This window comes from Frankliniella occidentalis, unplaced genomic scaffold (genome assembly GCF_000697945.3).
Source record: "Frankliniella occidentalis isolate FOCC.00 unplaced genomic scaffold, Focc_3.1 Scaffold82, whole genome shotgun sequence".
In the NCBI taxonomy this organism is placed as follows: domain Eukaryota; kingdom Metazoa; phylum Arthropoda; class Insecta; order Thysanoptera; family Thripidae; genus Frankliniella; species Frankliniella occidentalis.
Genome location: NW_026267212.1, coordinates 63,355 through 87,119, shown reverse-complemented (window position 1 = coordinate 87,119; position 23,765 = coordinate 63,355). Strand labels below are relative to the sequence as shown.

The 23,765-nt window shown below is 37.9% G+C and overlaps 5 protein-coding genes across 9 annotated transcripts in view; 2 read left to right on the top strand and 3 right to left on the bottom strand.

The window, feature by feature from the left end:
• LOC113210513 (uncharacterized) overlaps positions 1-6,210 on the bottom strand; it is a gene marked incomplete at its 3' end in the record, with an annotated part of 14,627 nt that extends 8,417 nt beyond the window's left edge. The window contains 11 exon segments of one of the 3 annotated variants that reach the window (XM_026428549.2): positions 65-304; positions 3,259-3,318; positions 3,406-3,467; positions 3,548-3,658; positions 3,745-3,917; positions 4,011-4,379; positions 4,461-4,572; positions 4,646-4,771; positions 4,853-5,125; positions 5,748-5,817; positions 6,007-6,210. In XM_026428549.2, coding sequence (XP_026284334.1) covers positions 65-304; positions 3,259-3,318; positions 3,406-3,467; positions 3,548-3,658; positions 3,745-3,917; positions 4,011-4,379; positions 4,461-4,572; positions 4,646-4,771; positions 4,853-5,125; positions 5,748-5,749 — 1,528 coding nt within the window. In that variant the 5' untranslated portion in view covers positions 5,750-5,817; positions 6,007-6,210. 3 annotated transcript variants of the gene reach the window in all.
• A 486-nt stretch (positions 6,211-6,696) lies between these two features.
• LOC113210515 (protein lifeguard 1) lies at positions 6,697-10,438 on the top strand. Of its 3 annotated transcripts, none has more exons than XM_026428553.2 (6): positions 6,697-6,816; positions 6,933-7,052; positions 7,264-7,540; positions 7,621-7,891; positions 7,987-8,190; positions 8,268-10,438. In XM_026428553.2, exons 2-6 carry the CDS (start codon positions 7,007-7,009, stop codon positions 8,421-8,423), a joined length of 954 nt encoding a protein of 317 aa, XP_026284338.1. In that variant the 5' UTR covers positions 6,697-6,816; positions 6,933-7,006; the 3' UTR covers positions 8,424-10,438. The 3 variants fall into 3 exon arrangements, with proteins under 3 accessions (XP_026284338.1, XP_052125068.1, XP_052125069.1); XM_052269109.1 differs by having other exon boundaries at positions 6,728-6,823; XM_052269108.1 differs by having other exon boundaries at positions 6,725-7,052.
• A 321-nt stretch (positions 10,439-10,759) lies between these two features.
• On the bottom strand, positions 10,760-15,867 carry LOC113210514 (ATP-dependent Clp protease ATP-binding subunit clpX-like, mitochondrial). The gene is made up of 14 exons (XM_026428551.1): positions 15,770-15,867; positions 15,015-15,125; positions 14,597-14,905; positions 14,356-14,507; positions 14,107-14,281; positions 13,838-14,029; positions 13,566-13,730; positions 13,382-13,482; positions 13,111-13,266; positions 12,859-13,029; positions 12,656-12,773; positions 12,471-12,574; positions 12,240-12,356; positions 10,760-12,019 (listed from the first exon to the last, which is right to left on the bottom strand). The coding sequence occupies exons 2-14, from the start codon at positions 15,082-15,084 to the stop codon at positions 11,954-11,956; spliced, it is 1,896 nt and encodes a 631-aa protein (XP_026284336.1). The 5' UTR covers positions 15,085-15,125; positions 15,770-15,867; the 3' UTR covers positions 10,760-11,953.
• Positions 15,868-16,534: 667 nt separating this feature from the next.
• On the top strand, positions 16,535-19,515 carry LOC113210510 (notchless protein homolog 1). The gene is made up of 12 exons (XM_052269107.1): positions 16,535-16,792; positions 16,873-17,026; positions 17,124-17,284; positions 17,364-17,500; positions 17,570-17,744; positions 17,825-18,017; positions 18,345-18,471; positions 18,548-18,679; positions 18,787-18,904; positions 18,986-19,090; positions 19,188-19,313; positions 19,406-19,515. The coding sequence occupies exons 2-12, from the start codon at positions 16,874-16,876 to the stop codon at positions 19,416-19,418; spliced, it is 1,440 nt and encodes a 479-aa protein (XP_052125067.1). The 5' UTR covers positions 16,535-16,792; position 16,873; the 3' UTR covers positions 19,419-19,515.
• LOC113210506 (mediator of DNA damage checkpoint protein 1) overlaps positions 19,501-23,765 on the bottom strand; it is a gene marked incomplete in the record, with an annotated part of 5,972 nt that continues 1,707 nt past the window's right edge. Inside the window, 5 exon segments of the mRNA XM_052269105.1 lie at positions 19,501-19,830; positions 19,927-20,082; positions 20,169-20,321; positions 20,437-20,527; positions 20,611-23,507. Of these exon segments, the coding sequence (XP_052125065.1) occupies positions 19,631-19,830; positions 19,927-20,082; positions 20,169-20,321; positions 20,437-20,527; positions 20,611-23,507 (3,497 nt within the window).

The following is a 23,765-nucleotide window of genomic DNA, read 5'->3' as shown; positions in this document are numbered from 1 at the left end:
TTTTTTTTAAATGAAGGCCTTGCTACCTAGAACGTGAGCAATCATATATTAACCGGTCACTTACTTCGTCCAAAGGCCCCTGATCTGGACATCTCTGACAGTTCATAGAGCTTGGGGTTGACAACTTGTTTTGCCTCTTGGAGAACACTGATTAGGTCGTTGGCCTTGTTTCCATTTTGAGGAGTGAAGAAAGCATAGGCAGTTCCAGTCTGCCTAGAACGTCCAGTGCGACCAATTCGGTGAACGTAGTCCTCCGAAGAGGAAGGATAGTCATAGTTGATGACAAATTTAACATCATCAACATCTGTGAAGCGGATAAAATAACATCAACTCTAGAGCGAGAGAACAAACATGATTGCAGATGAAAATGACTTTGTTTTTATAAAATTTGAGAGTAAGTTAAGAGTTCAAATGCAATGGAAGGGCAAAAGCTTTGATGTTAGATACCAAACCCAGGAAAATTGAAAACCCTGCATGATAGGTCTCAACTTACTCTCACAGATAGTTGTTAACTAGATATTTGATTAATTATAATTTAATAAAAATTGTAATGGACCTAATTTTATAACATGCAAGCATACTGCCAGTTAAAAAAAGGAATTTCTAAATAGTATGATGAAAAGTTACAGGATTCTGAAACAAAGCTAATAGTATTTCTTTAAAGTTTTGATTAGAGATTTATAAAGATAAAACACACAGAACCGAATGGCTGGTCTTCATAATACAGTCCAGTTAATTGTAGGTATATTCACTGAATTGAAAAATTAAGTTGCTTCATAAAATAAATGTGAATCCTGCAAATTTTGTGAAGAAACAACATTCTCCTTCCTCTTGAGAATTACTTTAAATGCTTTAAGAGACAAGTAAATAGAGAGGTCATTTTCTTTTAAAGAAATCTAGATAATTTCTCAAATTTGTACCATTGCATCCGAAGCTATGGGTTTGATACCTAAAAACTGAAACAACCAAAGGCATAGTCTGCTAGAGGCTTCACACAGAAAATAAATTTAAAAATAATGGAATGGAGGTGGGATACTGAACACCAAACAAAATTCCAAGATTTTCGACAAGAGCGACGACCACTGAACTGAACAAAGCAGCACAGTCGACTGCCCTTACCTGAGCTGGCGCTCTCTTGTTGCTCCCCTCCGAGACATAGCCTCCGTGCCACATGGGATCCTGTTCATGCCTGCCTACTACACTCCTAGAGCTTGACAACTAACTCTGGACGGTGCGGTGCGGTACGGTGGGGCATCGCTTTTGAAAAACGCGCCAAGGACGAGCCAAGGATTACGATTCCCATCCCCTGTGTGGCTGCGGGGAATACATTTCAACCGCACAGAGGCACTGCCAGACAGTGAAACCACCTCATCTTGCATGTGCCTCTGGAAAAGAGAAAACAACCAGACTCTGTTAATAGTTGACAAATATCCTAAAGACATGATGCCCACTCACAACACAGCATTTGCATAAGTGGTTCCTGCTAGCACACTTAAGAACTAGCTGCACCTGCTGTATCTTACGCATCTTATGCCTGTTTCATGACAGGCAAAGCCGGCTCTTAGCTCTTCAGACAATACAGGTCACATCTAGGGGGAAAGGCAGAGGTGGAGGGGTACTAACCTCTGCCCTTACCTTTGATACATCCAAGCTGAACTTAAGCAATGAGATAAATCAAAGAAATTCTTAGTATGTTTCCAGCATACCAAGAATTATCATTGCAGGCTCTTGAAAATATACTGGGATTTTATGCAAATTACAGTTCCTACACTTCAGAAAAAGAATATTCAGCATGGATAGGAAAACCTTCATACATCACCAATAGACTAAAAAAGTTAGTCAAATAAAAGATAAAATAACTTTTATGATGTGACCAATGTATACCTAACACTAAGAGCTGGCAAGTTTTAAGTTTGGCGGAGCGGCCGTGAATACAGTTGTTTATAATTGCATAGAGATGTGTACCAGCATCTCTATGAGGCGGACATAATTGTTAAATACATAATCTGACCTTTCATGGTATTTTGTGTTGTTGATACATGTTAGGTTAAAAAATTAAATACATTCAAAATATGAATCATCTACACTTAAAAGACATAGGTGAAATAGAATGGCAAATTCACATGGCAAAATAGCTGAGCTCCATAGAGATGAAGGTACCACACCTCCCTAAACATAAGACATAACACAGTCTCAGAACCAACAGAAGGAATTAACAGCTCGCTACAGAGAGCACAATTCCAAGCTGTTAAAAGACTCACACACACCCCTCCAACACCATGCAGAGAGATGTTACTTAAAATATTCGAACATCAACTCCTAAATAAATGGATACCGTGAGAAATGAGGTGTTGGTCAACCCTATGGTGACGACTCAGCTTGTATTGTTACCATGAGTACAAGTTCACCCTACAGCACAGTATGTGATCTTTCTGAATTGTAACTGAGCTAACACTCTTACCCTTGATTAATGGTTAGTGTAACATGTTTACAGTGTTAGCTTGAGTTTTAATGACAACACGTAATAATAACTTCTGTTAAGGAAACCATGAAAATCACCACCATCAAGTTCTCCAAACTGCAATGTGTGTGACTATGACAATCACACATTACCTTGCATGAACTTGAGGGATTTATGTCAGATTTAAAGTAGACCAGCTCCGCAAACACAGCAGCAAGACAACTCACAGCTGGGCGTAGTACTCCAGGGCATCAGCTTTGACTCAATTTGTCAACTAGTCTGGTAGAAAACACCGCGCCGTCCCCTTACTCTGACTTTTGTTCAGCATGTCCACAACTGCAGTCATCATTTCACAAGGCTAATAAGTCACAATGTCGTCAATACAAGCAAATCACAAACAAAAATCGTCGTTAAGTAATTAAACAGTTCCAAAATTTAGGAATAGGTACTGAGGTGTCCCAATAAATGATCGATCATTATCATGGGATTTAAATTTCTATGTGCACATTCAGAATGAAATGAGACTGCAGATGTCTTACCACCAGGTGCTTCACTTGCTGAGAAATGTAAAGACAGAAAACAGTTCTTGACTCTTACAAACTAGACAGACCCCACCCATAAATAATCACAGCAAAAAGTTCTGGTGGTGAACTGGAACAAGAGTCAGACTGAATTCCAATAAAGTAACAAACTCTCCGACCTGTGAAAGCTCCTCAATTTTCCACGCAGACATCCAGAAAGGTGCAAGAATGTACAAAGATAGGCTGAAACTGGAAAGGAATTTGTGATTGGCTTACCTAAACCTCGAGCAGCCACATCAGTTGCAACCAATATGTTGATTTTCCCATTTCTGAATTCTGAAACATAATTTTTAAAAATACATTTTTTTTTAAAGCTGAAGTATTTTAGTAGCATGTTTATGTTAAATAGATGAATACGGTTACCATTTAGCACATAATCTCTCTCTTGTTGCGATTTATCTCCATGAATGGCCATTGCATGCCATCTAAGAACAAAAAAAGGTAAGCTAACAAACACAAAACAAAATCCTAAAGAGAGGAAAGTTATACCTCAAAAAATCCTTACCCATATCTTGAGAGTGCACGAGTTATTTCATCAACTTTTCTTTTTGTCTCAACAAAAATCATTGTTTTATTTTCTGCTTCAGCAGCAATTTCTTGTAAAAGCTTAAGCAATCTGGAAATAATGTTGCCATATATACCGTGAAGAAAATAATAATACAGAGTCAGTTACACTACTGCTTTGATTGAAACAAAACTCACTTGCCCTCCTTCTCATATTCTTGGCAAACATCAACAATTTGAAGAATATTATGATTAGCGGACAGTTGAAGAGATCCTACATTGATCTGGATGTAGTCTGTCAAAAATTCTTCAGCTAAATTGCGAACTTCCTTGGGCCATGTTGCAGACCACATCAAAACTTGACGGTCTGGCTGCAATTGAAAATTGAGTAAAGCAAAGAATCAATTACAGCAGTTCAGACCTAAAAGCAGCATATTCCAGAGGACAAGTACAAACACAATTACCCTAATTTGTTCAATGATCTTTCTGATTTGGGGTTCAAAACCCATGTCTAACATTCTATCAGCTTCATCCAACACAAGGTATGTGCATCGTCTCAAATTGGTGGTACCACGTTCCAAGAAGTCAATAAGGCGCCCTGGTGTGGCAATTACAATTTCAACACCTCTTTCCAAATCTCTAGCTTGGCCTCCCTTTGGAGCACCACCAAAGACACATGTATTGCGGACATAAGTAGATGATCCAAATTCAGTGGCCACCTGCTGAATCTGTTGTGCTAATTCTCTGGTTGGAGCGAGGACTAAGGCAATGGGTCCATCATTACGAACTATCCTTGGTTGATAGTTGATGTGAACTACAGCCGGCAATATATACTGTAAACATGCAAAAAATGTTGTTAAATGACCTGAAGATGACTAAAATTTATACTTTAAAAAAATTAGAACTTTACTTACAGCAAGTGTTTTGCCTGAGCCTGTCTGGGCAATGCCAACCATGTCTCGGCCACTCATAGCAATGGGCCATCCTTGAGCTTGAATGGGAGTGGGTTGGGAAAACCCTTGTTTCCTACATATGATGAACAAGTATTAGATATTTCACAGAGAGAACCAGATGGGACAAATTATTTCGTCATAAATACCTTATTTCAGCCGTGACATAATCTGGAAAATTAACCTCCTCAAAATACATGATTGGCTGAGGACAATCAACGCCCTTTACAGTAATTTCTACACTGGATCGATATGCGGCTACTTCCTGAGGAGTTCTATATGAAAACAGGTAAAAAGTATTAGCATGTTTACCAAAATTACACATCACCCTTTTCTCTCAACAAATATTTTCTAACCTGTTAGCAACCGTAGGATGGGGAACATAAAAGTCTTTCCTGAATGGCTGAAGTGTACTCATGTCCCATCTAGGCTTTCGAAGACGTTCTCCAGGCTGCTTGCCCTTGAGGCTGCTACCAAAGCCTCCTCCACCAAATCCTCCTCCAAAACCTCCCCCAAATCCACCACCACCTCCAAAGCGGCTACCTCCTCCAGATCGACCAAAATCTCGACCACCTCCTCCCCCTCCTCTTCTGCCATCCCTGGAGCTGCCTCGGTCTCTGTCTCTGTTCCTGATGTGAAAAAAAACTTCATGTAATCATGCAGATCAATGAAATAATTTTTAAAAAATACTGACAAATCCTTTTATTATGTTAAGACAAAGTGGATATTTTCAAAGACATTGGGAGAAAGCCATCAATTTTTCTAACTAGCAAAGAGGGCCAGAGGGCCAACAGTGCTCCTAGTATAACATTTTAAATTTATTTTTGTTATTGTTTTTGTAAAACTTGGTTAAAGAGTTGCCCATACAGCACTTATGAAGAACAAATTAGATTGAAAAGCATCAAAAGTCTCAGCTAGGGTACCTTCCCCAGGATAAAAATAGACCTAGCTAATATCAGTTAACAGATAATAACAAACAGCAAGTTAAGTTTGTTGTTTTCTTAAATTAGAAGGGTTACTGCATATAAGAATTCTTTAGATGCAAGGTAAAATTAAAATTAGATGGTTAAAAAATATGTCTAGAGACCAAAATAAAACTGAAATTTGTGGGTGTAAACAGCAGGATTTATTGAAGATCTAGTTCTGGGTCCATCGTAGTTAAGGATAGGAAAAAAGAGAAGAGAATCTGGGCACAAAGCTCCGGGAAAATAGAGAGGAAATCCGAAATATGTAGAATGTATAATTACTTACATGGCTCTTTGCTAGGTCAAAGTATAGAAGCCCAATACAATAGTATTCCACACCGGTAGGCGTAACGTAGCTGAAGCAGAAAAATAGGTTTTCAGTTCCCGTTTCAAATAGAACGCACTTCACAACAAAAACAGGAAAAAATGTTTTTCCAGAAATAATCAAGCTAAAGAGAAATACATCGAATACAAAATTTATGTGGAAGAGCTCAATTAAATTGAACACAAGCTAAAGTCAAAGGCACCGCAAAACAAACTCTCACCTCAACGAGCTATCAAGATGGCAGCTCAAACTTAAACGTAGATAGACGGTCGCTCGATAAAGTAATCCTACGCCGCAAAGAAATAGTTCCTACAATCACAATTTACCACATTTAACAGTGTGCCCAGGAGAACCAGTAAACTCTCTTTCAAGATGAACATGAAAACCACACGATTAATGGAGCAACAAAGAGTGAGCTAAGAGTTAACTTTTAACAGTCATCACGATCAAGTTTGACAGATGGACAGAAGACGCAAAGAGCGAGGATGAGAACAATGGCATCCGGATAGCATGAGAACACGGGTTTTGATAAATATTATTATTATTATTCGCATTTATTCATGGCTGAAGATAGTTCTTCGCTGCTAGGTAGACAATAGTAGCGTTTTATGTAAGAGTATGGGCTTCTAATCTTAATTTTTCCATCATGGCAGTATTCCAAATGTTTATTAGTTTGTTTGTTTTTTTCAATCTTCACCATTTCAAGATTTTAAACATTGCCGCCAAGCTGCGTGTTGTGTAACCTTTAGACAGTGAAATTCGTAGTACTAAACCTGCCGTTAACGCTATCAATCAAGACTGGGTTGTTTTAAATATTTATCTGTTTTCAACCGATTGTTCTATCCATTCTAAATCCCCACAATATTTCTCCCTTTTGAACCTATCATATGTCTGTAGGTAGCTTCTACGAAGGAAGTAAGATTGGATGGCAATGGCTGTGGGAAAGTATTGATTCATACATTTTGTCCCCCCGACGTTTCCAGCTCAGTCGCGCCCGCCTTACTCGTTGTTTTCAGTCATTGCGCAATACGTAAATCGTAACTGTTTTGAAATTTCAGGGGATTTGCCGTTTCCTGCTGTAGTTTTCTTGTTGTGGAATATTGTGTAGTGGTTTGACGTAGACTCTTGTGCTAATCGTCGCGGCAGTTTTCGTGTTTTCTAGGCTACGGCCACGATCAGAAGATTGCATTAAGGGCTGAAAGTTCTTGAATAACTTCATCATGTCTGCTTGGCAACCAACACAAACAGGATACTATCCAGACCAGGGTAATGAATGTTTTCAACTCCTCTTTTTCAATTATATTTTTGTATTAGTTCCCCCTCCTATGGTCGCGCGTTATCTCATCTTGCAGTCTTATTTCCTGTTGCGGTTTGCTTGAAATTTATCTTATCAGCTTTTGAGGCCTCTTGTCTATTGCTGCTGTTTGAATGTAGATTCGCTCATACTAAGGATTTGCTCTATTGTCTGCCTTTTCAGATCCGAACAAAACTCAAGGAGCAACTGCACCGTTTTATCCTGGTGGTTATCCACAGCAACCCTCTTATCCAGCATACCCCCAACCCTCTGGGCAACCAGTTGGCCCTCCACCTTATGGTGCTTTTGTGGCACCACCGAACGCTCCACCTTTTGGTCAAGGCCCACCACCACCTCAGACAAATATGTATGGAGCACCAGGAGCATATCCAGAGGATCCTATGGGAGAGGATACTGCATTCTCCTTCTCTGATCAGAGTATTCGCCGTGGTTTCATAAGGTGTGGTTCGTGTACTTTGAGTGTGTTGTGTGTTTTTCTTCATCTAACCCTAGTAATCTGGATCTTTTTCTTCCTCTCAGGAAGGTGTATCTTATTTTGATGGCACAGCTGTTGGTGACAACTGCTATCATTGCAGTATTCACATTTCATGGACCCACCAAAAAATTTGTCCATGGCAATATTGCTATATTCTATTGTTCAATGGCTGTCATGTTTGTATGCTTAATTTGCATGTCATGTTGTGCCTCAGTGCGACGCAAGGCACCAACAAATATAATCTTCCTGGGTGTCTTTACATTGGCTGAGAGTTTCATGCTTGGCACAGCTGCAGCCTCATTTAGATCTGAAGAGGTATGAGTTGTCCAAGTCAAGCTTTCTCCCTCGAATACCTAGCCTCCATTTATATTAATTGGTTATCATTGTTGTTGTTTTTTTTTCTCTCATAGGTTGTAATGGCAGCTGGCATCACTGCCATAGTTTGCTTTTCCCTTACTATCTTTGCTCTCCAAACCAAGTGGGACTTCACTGTGCTAGGAGGAGCCTTGTTTGTAGCTGTCATCATTCTATTTGTCTTTGGCATTATTGTTGCATTCATTCCTAACAAGGCTGCTCAAATTGCATATGCTTCTGCTGGAGCTCTTCTGTTTTCGGTTTGTATTATTCTAAGCTACATGAGTTAAGTGCTTCTTATTTATTTCTAGTTATAACTCTAACTCTTATATTGTAGATCTATCTCATCTATGACACTCAAATGATGATGGGTGGAAAGCACAAGTACAGTATTTCGCCAGAGGAGTACATCTTTGCTGCTCTCAATCTCTATCTCGATATTATCAACATCTTCATTTACATCTTGAGCATCATTGGCGCATCACGAGACTAACTTTCAGGTAAAGGTACTTTAAACTGCACCAGTTGGTTGGAAAAGTGATTATGTGGACTTGATAGCTGGTTCCTTTCCTGTTAGGTTTTCTTTGCCTTTATATTGTGATAATACAGTAAGATTGACTTCCTCTCCTCTCAGTGGAAATTACATTCCCCCTAGGTTTCCAGTATTTTGGAGGTATGATTTGGGGTGAAGTAGACTGGTATATTACATTGAAGTGAAATCTTTTCTTTCTTTTTCTTTTGCGTTTTTCTGTTTTTCATTTATTTTTGATGAAAGAAATTGATGTATAGATGTATAGTATATGCTTGTGAAATATGCAACTTTACTAAAAATATTTTTTAATCAGACAATACATATTTTGCCTCTGACCTCTGGACTCCTTTGGTGTTTTGTATCATGTTATCTACCAATATTGTTTTCTCATACTGTAGTTGTTTAAGTTTCTGTTTTAATACTTCTCATTTTCTGATTCGCACACAATATTGAAAAATTAGATAGGAACTTACTCTGCTACTCTGTTGTTGATTTGGATGGAAAGAGGTATCCCATTAGAGGACTAGGGTATGGTTTTAACTGGGACTTGGAAGTCAGTCCTTTGTACCTGGTGCAGTTATATTCAAATTTAGTATCTAGTCTATTTCCTTTTAAGAACTGTTAGGGATTTTATGCGTGTTAAAAAACCCTAAATGTTTAAGTGTATTACTTACACAACACATTCTGACAAACATACCCATATTCTTCTGTCACACCTTTGTGTGTACACATACCACTTTATTTTAAGGATCTTTTTATTTCTACTTGATGTCCAAGCTTTTGTGTTGCTTTTAATCTGAACAAGGTTTACTTTACCTTTCAAAGAGTCTAAAGGGTACAACATTCTGTATGCTATCTATTTAGCTGTTCTAGTTTGATGCATATGTTATTTTTTTCTTGTCTCAAGTCTTGAGCCTAAGTTTATTTGTTACTCAATCAAATCAATAATTTACTCCTAGATATATTGTCCAGTATGCCATTAGCTGTTGCCTCTTCGTGCTTGGTGCCTCAAATTTATGAGCCCATGTACTGTTTCTTTTCTCACTGGTTTCCTAACTCAATGTTTTTGTTAGGAATGTTAAGATTTTTAATGTACATGTTGATATTAAGACCTGTTGTGAAGTACCTAACAATCTTTACTATAAAATTTGTGTACATTTTGTTATGTCATTCTAAACTATTTAAATTTGCCAGGTTCCACATTCATATATAATTGGGATCTACGTATACTGTCAATTTGTCCAAATTTGTATACACTAGTGAGAGGTGTGAATGTTCTTGTCAGTGAGATTGCATTTTTGATTGGATAAACTTTATTTTTTCCCTGGGTCCATTTGCTTAAATGTCATAACTGAATGAACATTTTTGCTTCTTCTCAAGCAGTATGAGAACTATGAGACCTTTCGATGGTGGTGGCAGGGTGGTACTAATACTATGGGGTCCCAGGTCCATCATTGGGGTCCGTAGGGGCTACGTACACCGGGGTGGGTCTCCTATGCGATTGACTCCAATGATGGTTGTGTTATGATCTCTCTTTGACCCCATCTAAAGGTCACATAGTATATGCACAACCCCTCATTGTTGTCTTATTCAAGAATTGACAAACCCAATTGTCAAATGTAACTATTGAGCTTTTGGTGGGGTTCAATTTGTTGTTTAGCATAGCAATGAGTTGTGCTTGTATTTTGAGTTAATGCCACTTTATGTGTAAGGCTGTTGTAAATCCTGGGTGTGTGTGTGTGTGTATGATATGTTGAATGTTGTGTTGAGGAGAGTGGCAAGTTTTTCTTTTGTTTTTTGTTTTCTGTTAAATTTGGACTGGTTGACTTACCAGTTTTTGTCTGACGTATTGGGTTAAGCCTAATGTATTAAGTAGATGAAGCATTGCACCTTGCAAAAAAAAAAAAAAAAAAAAATGCTGTGCTTCAGCTATATGTATTTATTTACTCTAATTAAAAATGTTACATCATTAATAATTGTTCTATCTGTAATTGTCCTTCTGGTTGTTGTAATTCGTGTATGAGCGTACATGCCCAATTTTGCCCCTTGTATTTTTACCAGGTTGAGTAGGTGAGTTTCCGCTGTGCACATAACTGCATGCGCGTGACCCGTTAATGACCAGTAGATGGCATAAACCTCTATGCTTATCTCCATGAAGTACAGCACCACACAAAACATTTGCGCCAGGCACAGGGTACCCCTAGAGCTCGGCGCTCGCCCCTGCCCTTCCCCACCTGCGCAAGGACACTTGAGGCATTGATACCTTTGTCCACAATTGACAAATAGGTTGTACACAATTCATTTTGTTTTTTCCTTTATTTAAATTAAACTCTTCATACATGGTTATATATATATACATAAAACAATATACTAAACTTGAAAACCAAATAGTAGAAACTAGGACATAACATGTTAATGATAAGAAGTTTGTGCACTTCAAATGCTTTACTGCAATATACCATACAAGACAAGATCCCTTCGAACTTCCAAATCAAGGCTGTCCCTCAAAGCATTAAATTGCACCCCTCTACCTCAGCCAGTCACATAGAAAGAGATGAAACTTCTCTAATCTTATAGCTTGCCCGCTATAGGACCCAAGGCTTCGCCAGACAGTTAAACAGCAAATGTTAATGTGAGTGGATGACTTCACCCACCTTCAAAACCACAGGTACAGAGATCAGTATTGCCTTCAACAGACTTCAACCAATAAATTTGTTAAAAGACACACTAATACAAATTTCAGAGCCCTTAGAAAAAGATTACTAATGAGGCTTAGACATTGTGGAGCCTAGATAGATCAAATCCATCATGACAAAAAATGATAAATCATTTCATTTATTATTAACTTCGTATTTACTACGTAGCCCTATCATACTCCATCACCAAAGATGAAGGATGCCCAAACTTTCTGTATCCTTAGCATGTGTATACTGAATTCCAAATTAGAATTAAGTTTAGAGCAGAAATACACATATTAAAGAATAAATAAGTTACAAAAACAAATTGGCTTACTATAAGCAGTTGAAATATATGACATTCTTCCCAACAATCTATTTCAACCTTAGATGGAACAGAATCATGTAGAAGAAAACGTTGTTGACACTACAGTCAATAGTTCAAGCTTTTTGATATTTGAACCAAAAAGGAGCATTTAAAAGCACACTATTTAATAAGTGTACTTGTTTTATTTATTATTTGTTAACAGAATATCATGAAAATGTAATTGAAAGCTTATGTAAACTGTCTGGTTGAGTTTCCAACGAGGGCTTTATATAAAGTAGAGGAATTGTTGCCTGTTTTGTTTTTATGCTAAACATATCACAGAGATAACCCAATATTTAGAGATGAATCATCTCACCTCTTGGTGTTTCAGCAACCAACTTCATACTCGTTTGCTGAAAGAACAGCTGGAGCTGAGCCCAAACGTGCGCTCGCCTGGAGCTGCACTCGAATCCTGCATCACAGGCAGACAGACAGTTGGATAGGATGAATTACTTGGCTTCAGCACGAGCCTGAGCTTGGACATCCACATCACGCTCCTCATCATCCTGAGATACCTAAAAACATATCAATAGATGTTTGAGTAAAATAGATAGCATACATTAGAAAAAATGAAATGACAAACATAATGTAACAGGAAAGCGAGATCAACTGGAGCATGATCAAACAAGACCTCATGAAAGAGAAAAAAGCAACCCTTCAAAAAATCACGGGATGGTCATTTAAAAATGAAGGAAGCATGCAAATTTTGAAGAATTTACTTGTGTCACAACTTACTGGTTTTCCTCGGATGTACATGGGTTCACTCTTGCCAAACACAACATCTTCTGTAATATGTACACTGATGACATCTGACCCAGGAATTTCAAACATAGGCTCAAGTAGTAGAGTTTCCTATACACACGCACACCAACAAAAAAAAAAAAAAAACATGGTTTGGCATTTAAAATTTCCAAAATTTAGAGTAATTAAGAACAAAATTTACAAGGTAGAGAGAAGCTGTCTCACCATGATAGCTCTTAATCCTCTTGCACCAGTTTTACGTTCCATAGCGAGTTTGGCTATAGCATGTAGAGCATCTGGTGTGAAGGTAAGGTCAACTTTATCCATTCCTGAAATTAGATAAGAGTAGAATAAATTGAGGAGCAAAGGAAAATTCATACAATTGATAGAGAGAAAAATAGACAATGTACCAAAGAGCATTTGATATTGTGGCACCATAGCATTACGAGGCTCGGTCAAAATTCGGACTAACAGCTGTTGGTTTAATGAATGGAAGGCTACAAGAACCGGGAACCTCCCAACAAATTCCTAATACATAAAACAATCTTGTTTTAATATGCTGAAGTGATACCAACAAAGACATTTATAAACATCTTAGGCAACAAGAATTTACCGGAATCATGCCAAATTCAATAAGATCTCTGGCCTCCACTTGTCGTAGGTATGCATCTTTCTCCTGATTGTCTTCTTCAGCTGAAGTAGCAGCGCTTTGATTAGCCATGTCTGCTAGAGAAGCAGCCCTTCTGCCTGGTGATTCTGCTGCAGGGATACCAAAACCCAGATACTACAAAAATAAAGACAGACTGTTATTCAAAAATATTTAGAATAGAAATTGAATGTAAACACTCAGATAAGGTGGAACTACCTTCTCATTTTTTCTGCGGCTTATTAATCTGTCAAGGCCATTGTAAGCTCCAGATGCTACAAATAATATATTAGTGGTGTCCACCTGAACAGTCTCTCCTCTTAGTTTTCGAGGAGAATTGCGTTCAGGCACATTTACAATGGTTCCTTCCAGCATCTACAGATATATAATAGACAATGATTAAAATTATAGAATACAGGGTAGGAATGATAAATATGTAAGTGAAACAAAGGAATGAAAGTCTCTATGGCCAGGATAAAAAGTCCTTTACCTTGAGCATACCCTGCTGAACTCCCTCTCCACCAACATCTCTCAGCTGGTGAATACCAGGTACTGCTCCAATTTTATCGACCTCATCCAGAAATACTATGCCTAAAATTTGTGGGTTCAAAAAAATTGCAATACATGATTCAAGCCATTGATAAACGTGTAATGTTTTTTGATGAGTAGCTTACCCATTTGAGCCCTTTCAACACTGTAATTGGCATCTTGTAGTAACTTGGCAATAACACTTTCAATATCTTCTCCAACATACCCAGCTTGAGTGAGAGTAGTGCAGTCACAAATAGCAAAAGGAACATCCAAACATTGAGCAATTGTTTGTGCCAATAGTGTCTTTCCTATAAATTGGACAAACTTGGTCATAAAAACTAGTCAAAGACTTAGTTCAATTACATAGACCTGATGAATAAATACTATGTGACAATATTTTACACACAATACACACCTGATCCTGTGGGGCCTAGTAATAAGATATTACTTTTCTCCAAGCGAAGATCATGTGAATTACTGTCTAATATATCTGACCCACTATTCACATTCCCATTTTGACTTTTCTTCGGCTCAGCATCTTGAGATAAGGGCTGTTGAAATCCCATTCCAAATGATGTTGACCCAACTCCACTCACATGCAGGAGGTCTGTAGAATTTTAGTTTTTAATTAATAGAAATTATAAACATGATAGCTAAATATGAGAAACTATGATTCCCTTATACCTCGATGGTTTAAAGAATTTTGGTGTGAAGACTGCTCAAGAACAGCAGGATCTGAACGCTGACTTCCAACAGGAATGTTATTGTAGATACGCTTGTAATGGTTGTACACTGCAACACTTAAAACCTTTTTGGCATGCTCTTGACCAATAACATGCTTGTCTAAATAAGCAAATATCTGTAAATTTCAAATAACAGTTGTAGATAGCTATAATTTCAAGAACTGTCAAATAAATCAGGCAGACTGCAAACCTTTTTGGGTGGGGGAGGTGGTTTTCTAGATACTCCTGCTTTAGCATCTTCACGCATTCCTTGCTGCTCCTTCAAAGTTTTTTTGGAGTCCAGCTCCGACAAGACAACAAAAAAGTGGTGACACTTCTCACACTTCACAAATCTGGTGGATGCTTTGGAACAAACAGCATATGTATTTATAAGCTTACACAATCATGAATTTAACTGCATGTATCTGAGCAGAGTTGTAAAGCAGACTTACAAACAAATGTTTCAACATGAGTACAAGGATCACCACACTTTGGACAACAGAGTTGATTTCCACCACCATCCTTTCCACTCCCTGTGTCTGATGTTGTTGTGGAACCACTGCTAATCACAGGTGGTTTCTTAGGCCCTGATGTATCACCAGAGCCTACACTATTGTGTTCTAAGCGAGTTGTGCCTAATCCTCCGGACACAGAATGAACAGGAGAACATGTGGCAGGGCGAAGAATCGCATTTGAAACGTTGAGTGCAGCAGATATTGTTGATTGTGAGGCTTTACGGTGTTGCGTTAAACAAAGTGAACCTACAAAATATATTGAGACAAGATAGGGTCATTAATGTAAAACTTGGAAAAAATATACATGCACTAAACATTTTTGATGAAAACCTGTAAAATTTTAAAATGATCTCACCATGGTTGACACGACAACTGCGGGTAACTAGCTTTCCTGCTGTTACCAAGCGACACTGTACACTACTCATCTTGTTGGTAGTTAAGTTATAGACAGGCAAATTTTTGATTCCTAAAGCAAGAAACAATCTTAATTAATTGCACATAGCATATTTACACAAAAATATATAGTTGATGATGTTTGAGAAATGAACAAATGAGATCCCACCAGTTGAAAATCCGTTAAATCAAATGTGTTGTATTAGATACTGAGGGTTCCATGCAACCTAAATTGGATGTTAAGTAGCTACTCAACATCGATTTCAAACTTTTTTTAGTATATTTTTTTGTATACATTTTATATTTTTTTGTATACATTTTAGAGGTTATGGCTTTATTGCTAAGCAGACAGCAGGTGACCATCGCCGCAAGGCTGACATTGAAGTACAACAAACAAGGTGACATAACCTGAATTTGATCTAGCTTTATATAATACCAAATAACGCAGACACAAACATAAAACCCCTGTGTAGACTGGTAGAAGCGGAAAGATAAAGTACGAGTGGGACGGTCAGAATAAATAACAAAATAAGGCATGACGAGCTGTTAGCACATATACGATTCTTCCATTTGTTAATTTCTTTGATACGTAATCCTTGAAATTTGTAGTCAACAGATTCACAAGACGATGTAGAAAAATTGGAGCACTCCCGTAGAGAAATTTAAGGACAGTAGATTAAAATTAGAGGGGAAAGTATTCCATTACGAAATACTTACCTGCGTAAATGCTATTTTGATGTTTATGATGGTGAACTTGTACAAATCAACTGAAGAGGGCGCAGTGGGCAGTCGGGCGGCTGTAAAAGCAGTAAAGCTGAAGAAAACAAACAGGGCCACGAAGGGCGGCAACAGACTTTTAGTTTTAGTTGTAACTCTTTGAATCGTTTTATAGGCAACTTTTTTATTAGGGTATGGTTTAGTCGTTCTCGCCCTCGGTCGATGTTTCCACAGTCTGAGCAATTTCTAATTAAATCTTCTCGACTCTTGCGGCATTTCAAGCAGACGATGCTGTCAAAGAAGTTGCCCACCTACTAGGTTGTTGCTGTTCGTACACGAGTTTCACGATATTTCAAGATATTTCACTTAAATTTCAATTACAATTCATATGTGATATGTTCTGAAAACTTTCAAAAGCTGTCATGGTGATGTGCATATTGGCAAACAATTGGCACCCTACGTACCCACACATTTTAGGGGGATTAAAAAAACATATAGAAAAGTTCATATCGTTACTCACTCCTCACTCACAAGCTCATTTATTCTCGTTGGTCCGCGTTGCGTTGATTGAATGATTGAATGAAAGAATAACAAGATTCCTTCATGCTTTAAGTTTCGCGGGGAGTTACCGGAAGTGGATTAGCGGAACGACAACAAACAATAACAAGCGGAAAATAATGTTCACATCGCATTATTTTCATACATGGTTGCTGTATATATTTTCGGATACAATTATATAATTTCTGTTTATCGTACACAGTCCTCATTTTAAAGAGGAAGCAAAAAAAAACAAAAAAAAAAAAAAAAACAGTTGAAGGTGTGTTGTGAAATCAGTGGATCTTCTACAAGGCGTTCATGAAAGTCACGTTGTAAAATTGTCCTACGGGGTACCTAACCTGTATCCCATGCTGCTCCGCGTTTGGAAGATTGTTGTCAAACACACATTGTAAATTGACACATAATAAAGACATTGCAGTCCTACTGCACTCTTTACATATCTGAATTTTTCAAGTGTAACACTAGGTATGCCATATCTTATTTTTCCTTGCCCTAACAAAATTTTTACCAATATTAACCTTCTCTAAAATATATTGTTTTTTCAGAATGACAGACACAGAAATGGATGTTGACAGAAACAAGACAGTTCTCTGTCGCTTTATGTCAGAGGCTGGTGAAGTGACAGGAAGTTTATTAGATTTGCCTCTAAATATTACTCGTGATAAATTACAGCTGATCTGCAATGCGCTCTTACAACAGGTAAATTTTTACTTTCTCACTCGTTTTATGCCAAAATAGTTAGTAAGAAGTGGTACTATCTCAATTTAATTTTACTAATCACTTTGTTTTCCACTAGGATGAAATTTTGCCATACATTTTCTTGGTCAAAGATAAGGAAATTACAGGATCCTTAGATAATGCGTTAGACAAGGATAATTTAAATACCGAAGAAGTTCTTGATATTATATACCAGCAACAAGCTGTTTTCAGAGTTCGTCCAGTCACAAGATGTACAAGGTATGTATTGTTGAAAGTTTTCTTAAGTGTGTGACAAGTTCTATTTTCTTTATTGGCTCCATCTATATGTTAATTTTAGCTCTATGCCTGGACATGCCGAGGCTGTTATTTCAGTCCGGTTTAGTCCCAATGGAAGGCATCTTGCTAGTGGCTCAGGAGATACAACAGTTCGCCTCTGGGATATAGCAACTCAAACTCCTCACATGACATGCAATGGTATGTTTTCATTTTGAGGGAGGAGTGTTGTACTTTTAACTTATTTTATCATAAATATGATTGGTCCAGGTCACAGGCATTGGGTACTGTGCATAGCATGGTCTCCTGATTCTGCCCGCCTTGCATCGGCTTGTAAAAATGGCCACATAATAATTTGGGATGCTGAATCAGGGAATCAAGTTGGAAGGACACTATCAGGACACAAACAATGGGTAACTTCACTGAGCTGGGAACCGTATCACAAGTCAGTATGTGGGAAGTATGATTAAAATATAGTAGTAATGATTTCAACACCTTAAAATATCAATGGCCTTTTATTTTCAGAAATCCTGACTGTAGGCTGCTTGCAAGTTCGTCCAAGGATGGTGACATTCGTATATGGGATACTGTTTTGGGCACAACTGTCCGAGTCTTAGCAGGACACACCAAAAGTGTTAGCTGTGTTGTGTGGGGTGGTGCTGGACTGATATACTCAGCATCACAGGATCGAACTGTCAAAGTTTGGCGTGCTGAAGATGTAATTATTGTTCACAATTATGCTATCTAATACTAGAGAAATAACAAGAAGACTTTGTAACCATGCTTTAACTAAATGCTATTATGGAACCTGGAAAGCATCACTTCATGTTTTTGACACTAAATTATTAGAAAATACAGTACTGCATGAAAAGTGCACATTCAATTGAGCTGTGATTTTGGAGGTGTTAGATAGAACAAAAAGTGCGTGGCTTATGTTTCTTAAATACACTGAAGCTACCACTTACAGAAATCTTAACATGAAAATCATTTTTCAATCTTCTACTAAAATTCTATTAAAACTATTATGATGTTTAATTTTTTACAGGGAGTGCTTTGCCGAACTCTTGATGGACATGCTCATTGGGTTAACTCTCTAGCCCTGAATTGTGACTATATTCTACGAATAGGCCCTTGTAATCCAATTACTAACCCTCACGGAACAGGGAATGACAGTAAGTGGTTTTCTCCGTTCTCTTTTTCTAGCCAGTCCTCAAATGAGCTTTTACTATTCTTCTTTCACCATTTTAGAATTATCATTGCAAAAGGAAGCAGAAAAAAATTACCAGACCATAGTGCGAGAGGCAGGTGAAAGGCTGGTTAGTGGCTCAGATGACTTCACCTTATTTTTATGGCACCCTGAGAAAGAGAAAAAGCCAATAGGTACGAAAATATTCATCGGTACTGGTCTCGTAAAATTTCATCCTGATGTCTTAATAAGCAAATTCTATGAAGTGTTTTTCTTTTTTTCTTTTTTTTTTTTTTTGTAGCACGTATGACAGGTCACCAACAGCTTATTAATTCAGTTCAGTTTTCTCCAGATGCAAGATATTTTGCATCTGCTTCGTTTGATAAATCAATAAAACTATGGGATGGGAGAACCGGCAAGTGAGTATCAGTGTCCTGTGATTACAATTGTGAGCATGTGAACAATTTTAAGGCTAAGTAAATCTTAAAACACTTCTTCAGATTCCTGGCAACTTTTCGTGGACATGTGCAGGCAGTGTATATGGTTGGGTGGTCACCTGACTCTCGGCTATTAGTTAGTGGAAGTGCTGATTCTACTTTGAAAGTTAAGTAGCTTGGTTATACTAACTAGTAATCATAACTTTACATTTTTCTACCTTGTGTTGTTCAGTTGTGTTATATTATGAATTAATCTAATTACAGTGTGGAGTATGAAAACTTTAAAACTTGAACTTGACCTGCCTGGGCATGCAGATGAGGTCTTTGCCGTTGACTGGGCCCCAGATGGAATGCGAGTGGCATCTGGTGGAAAGGATAAAGTGCTAAAATTGTTAGTAACTTTTCTTTAGTTTATCATGACTTTACCAAATGAAAGTGCAGTTAATTTGTTTGTTTATCTTAATCTCTTAATCTTCTTTCCAGGTGGCAAAATTGACAAGATATTATGAAACCTATGGTAAATAATAATTTGTTATCTTGAAATATAGAACAATGCTGGAAGAGTTAATAAACTTGGGTACTAAGTAAAGGCACTTTTAATATCTCAATTCTTATAACTCCCCTTACAATACAAAAAAACAAAAAACATAATTTACATGAAAGAAATTTACATGGACAGAATCACGATCAATTTTTAAAATGTTAGATCTAGTTCAAACGATGGTCTTCTAAATTGAGTTGCTGTCTTAAAACTCCTTCAAGCAGCCATTCCGGTGACACAATTGGAATTTTTTTAGTATATTTGGTCCATGTGGTTTTATCTTCAACACATGAAATAGCTTTGCTATTTGCTGGCCAAGCTGATGGAGCTCTTGGCAAAATAACTCCACCACAGCTAGTGACAATTGCTAAAAAGTTGAAAATGAATAAAAGAAAGGATAAAAAGGAATAAAGACAAATTTCAAAAACTTTCAGAACAAACATCTGCAAACTAAGTATTGTACCTTTGATTTCTTCAGGTATTGGTTTCACATTTTTTGTGACATATATGTGGTATCCTTGCGAAATTGGATTCTGTCCAGATTTCTTGAGGGATTCACTCAGATTAGCATTGAATTTCATTTCTGACTCTTGGTCAGTAAGAATGTGTTCCCATGGGTCTAAAATAAAATTGTCATTAAGTAGGTAATAGAAACAGAACTTTTACCTCACAATATCTAAACAGATGATAATTTTAATCTCTTACCAAGTAATCGGCCAGCCGCTTTCGAGTGTAGAAGCCATGGAGGACCAACAATCGGAAGTCCTCTACCCAGAAAGCACAGCAATTTTACTGTCCTCCTCAATTTGTCAGTCACTAGCACATCTGCTGATTCCACACTATCAACAATAACACCACCTAGAGATAAATTAAAAATGAAATATGGAAGGTATTAATCTATTGAGAATGCACAATAACAGTAATATCAATTATATCCTTGCAAATAAATAGGCAATACTACATCCATCCTTACCTAGCTGCTTCACCAAACTTTCATGTCTTGGATTATTGAGGAATGAAAACAACACACGAGCAGTGTTAGTTGCCGTTCCTTTTAAGCTCTGCTAAAATAACAGAAAGATATGTATGTAACTAAAGAGTATATCAGTAAAAAATATGGAATACATTTCATCTTTATTATATTTACCTGACGAGGACGAGGACTTCTCCGAGGGCTAGTAGAGCTTGAAGCAACACTGTTTCGACGACCTTTGGGAAACTTTACCTCATGTTCAACATCAGAAGCAAATGATTCATCTTGTCCTCTTTTCAATGATGAAGACAATAAGCTATTATCTAAAACTGAATTTTCCACAGTGGTTTCTAAAACAGGTTTCAAAGTGGTGCTTCGTCTTGAAATTTTTGAAGGTCCAGCCACATTGTCTTTTTCACATAATGGAGCAGGTAATCGTTTCACACCTTTGACTTTCGTTTCCTCTTCTTCTGGAACAGCAAGTTTCTTGTTACTAGATCTTCTACCTCTCCCTCTATCAGTTATTGAGTTTACACTACTTTCTTTCTTCTCAATACTTTCTCCTTCAGTATTATTCTGTGTACCTTTCCTACTAGTGGTTCTAGATGAACTTTGCTCTTGAGTAGTCACTGTTGTGTCCTCAATTAGTTTTGTCGGTAATTTTCTTGACCGACTTGATTTTCTGGTTGCTGTTTGGGGTTCAACATCAGATATGGAAGTCAGGCTTTCTGAAGAACTTGCCAGTGAGCTATTTGATGCATTTTTAGCTTTCCTTGATTTATTTGGTCTCTTTGCCTGACATTCTGCAATAGAACCGTCATCCGAGCTCTCAGAGATTCGCTGTTTCTTGGCACGAGTTGACCTTCTTGTACCAATATCTGATGCACTACTTTCCTGTGAACTGTTAGATGTTTGACTGGATAATTCCTCGGTCAAAGGAACATTTTCAGCCTTCCTTTTAGATGTTCTTTGATTTCTCTGGGCAGGTTTTGGCTTGGCAAAGTCCACTGATTCATCATTAATCTTTGATTCCTTTTTGATCTCAAGACTAGCGGGCTGCTTCTTTTCACGACTCAATTTCCTATTGGTAGTTTTATTAGGTTCAGATATTTCACCCTCAGCAATTCTTTCAGACATACAACTGTCTTGAGAGTCAGATTTCTGGTTACTAGTTTCTTGATTTGCCTTACTATAACCTTTCTGCTTCCCAGTTTTATTGGATTTAACATTTGCGAGAGGTGGTGCATGATCCTCATTCAGTTTGCCATCAGGTACTTCATTTTTACCACATTGTATGTGAATTGGAAGTGAACTGCTTGAAGTCTTCTTAATATTCTCACTTTTAGGTGACTTTTTGTCCTTTTCAACTTTTTCCATAGATGCCACTGTATTAGATGCTACAAAACTTACAGATTTACGACTTGATCCAGCGTCTGGTTTTAACTTGAGAATAGAAGTAGTCATTTCATTTGAATTACAAATTTCCTCAGATAAACAGTCATTACTTGCGAGCTTCTCATCTGCTTCCATTTTAAATGCAATATTCTGATTATTCCTGACACTTCTTCTCAATCTTTCCTTTTTGACTTCAAAACTTCCATTCTCCAAAGGCAGGGGATCAGCTGCCGTGTCACTTGTCACAGAGATTAGGGGTGTCACTCCTGATACCCTATGTTGAGAAATCGCACTTGAGCTAGCTTGAGAATCACTTAAATGTAAATCTGTAGTTTTATCTTTGGTTGAACTTTCAAACTCGGACACATTGCTACAGCGAGATCGAGACAGGGATAAGCTTCTTCTTCCAGAGCTTCGGCCAATGATAGGACTAACTGCTTTCAGAGAAGCAGTTAACATTGCAGGGGAGAGAATTTTTTCTTTCTTGGTACCACTGGTTGGTTTCTGAAGAGTCTTTGAGGTATTAACAGCCAAATCATGAATATTGTCAGTATCATCATCATCATCTATCATATGATCAATAGATTTGACAGAATCTGAGCTTGTGTTTTCTATATCAGCCTCAGGAGAAGACGATCCCAACATTTTAAAATTTTTCGAGTTCTTGGGCTGACTTCTTTGGCGTGTCGTTCTAGTTCTGTTGACTTGTCTTATATTTGAAACTTTAGGAGGGTGCTCATCTATCTGGTCTGACACTTCTCTCTGTTCTGCTTTTGTGTTGAGATTAAGAGCTAAAGTAGGTGGAATTTTACCAGGGCTTTTAGAGACCACAGGCATTGCTACTATCTCAATCTTCTTTGCACTTGGGCTGGATGATGTTCTATTTTTCACATTTAACTTCTCAGCAGGTATAGACTTGCTACTACTTGGACTGCATAAAACTTCAGTAGCAGCAATACAGATCTTTTCTTGGTCACAGGAAACTGACTTCGTTGGACCAGGACTAGGCAAGATTTGAGTAGCTGCACTGAAAATATCTTCTTCCTCCCTAGACTGACCATTAGCTAAAGGCTTTGTTCGAGAAGGGCTAGGCAAAATTTGAGTTGCTGCAGTGAAAATATCCTCTTTTACCACAGATTCAACACTAGGTGCAGACATCTCTTGTTGTGGATGAGGTAAAGTTTTTGTACCTGCAGTAAAAGCATCTTCTCCAGTCTTAGAATGACCACCACGTACAGACTTCCTACGGCCAGGACTACATAAAATTTGAGTAGCTGCAGAACAGAAATCATCTTTTTCATCTGTGCCCCCAGAAGAACCATGGTTTACAACAGGCTGAGGTATCAACTGGGTAGCTGCAGAAAACAGATCTTCTTCGGGATCAATAACATTTACAGTGTTTCCTTGAGTTACCGTTGAATGAGAAGCAGCAGCACTACTTGTATCTTTCTTCTTCATTCTACATAGAGACAACCTCTTTTTAGGGCTACACTTTTTAGCCTGAAAATTTTTGGCGTTAATTGACGAAGAAGCAAAATCTTCAGTGCTATTTTTTTGTGTACCTTCTTCAAGTGTTGGAGTTTTAGCATCATGAATGTCATCCTTAGTTTGTGGTACTTTTGAACCAGCAACATAGACTCCCCGATCATCAGTTTCTGAGTCAGACACAACAGTATGCACCATTTGGGTTGCAGCCTCATGGATATTAACAGATTTACCTGCAGTTTTGCTTTCAACCGAGGAGGAAGCTGGTTCCCCAACATCATCTATGTCTGTGGGTGCTTCAAGCATCTGTGTCTTTGTATCATGGATGTCATCCATTTTCCTTGGTACTTCTGCGCAAGCACCATAGACGCCCTCATCGTCAGTTTCTGAGTCAGAGGCCACAGTGTCCACCATTTGGGTTGCAGCCTCATGGATATTGACAGATTCAC

Excerpts from the sequence above, each read along its gene's own strand:
- LOC113210515 (XM_026428553.2), top strand. The coding sequence starts at position 7,007 with ATGTCTGCTTGGCAACCAACACAAACAGGATACTATCCAGACCAGG. Across the intron at positions 7,053-7,263 it reads AGGATACTATCCAGACCAGG|ATCCGAACAAAACTCAAGGA; the intron begins GTAATGAATGTT and ends CTGCCTTTTCAG. Across the intron at positions 8,191-8,267 it reads CTGGAGCTCTTCTGTTTTCG|ATCTATCTCATCTATGACAC; the intron begins GTTTGTATTATT and ends CTTATATTGTAG.
- LOC113210514 (XM_026428551.1), bottom strand. The coding sequence starts at position 15,084 with ATGAGTAGTGTACAGTGTCGCTTGGTAACAGCAGGAAAGCTAGTTACC. Across the intron at positions 14,282-14,355 it reads CACCTCCCCCACCCAAAAAG|ATATTTGCTTATTTAGACAA; the intron begins GTTTGCAGTCTG and ends TGAAATTTACAG. Across the intron at positions 13,267-13,381 it reads TTCAGCAGGGTATGCTCAAG|ATGCTGGAAGGAACCATTGT; the intron begins GTAAAGGACTTT and ends ATATATCTGTAG.
- LOC113210510 (XM_052269107.1), top strand. The coding sequence starts at position 16,874 with ATGACAGACACAGAAATGGATGTTGACAGAAACAAGACAGTTCTCTGT. Across the intron at positions 17,027-17,123 it reads GCAATGCGCTCTTACAACAG|GATGAAATTTTGCCATACAT; the intron begins GTAAATTTTTAC and ends GTTTTCCACTAG. Across the intron at positions 18,905-18,985 it reads TGGGATGGGAGAACCGGCAA|ATTCCTGGCAACTTTTCGTG; the intron begins GTGAGTATCAGT and ends ACACTTCTTCAG.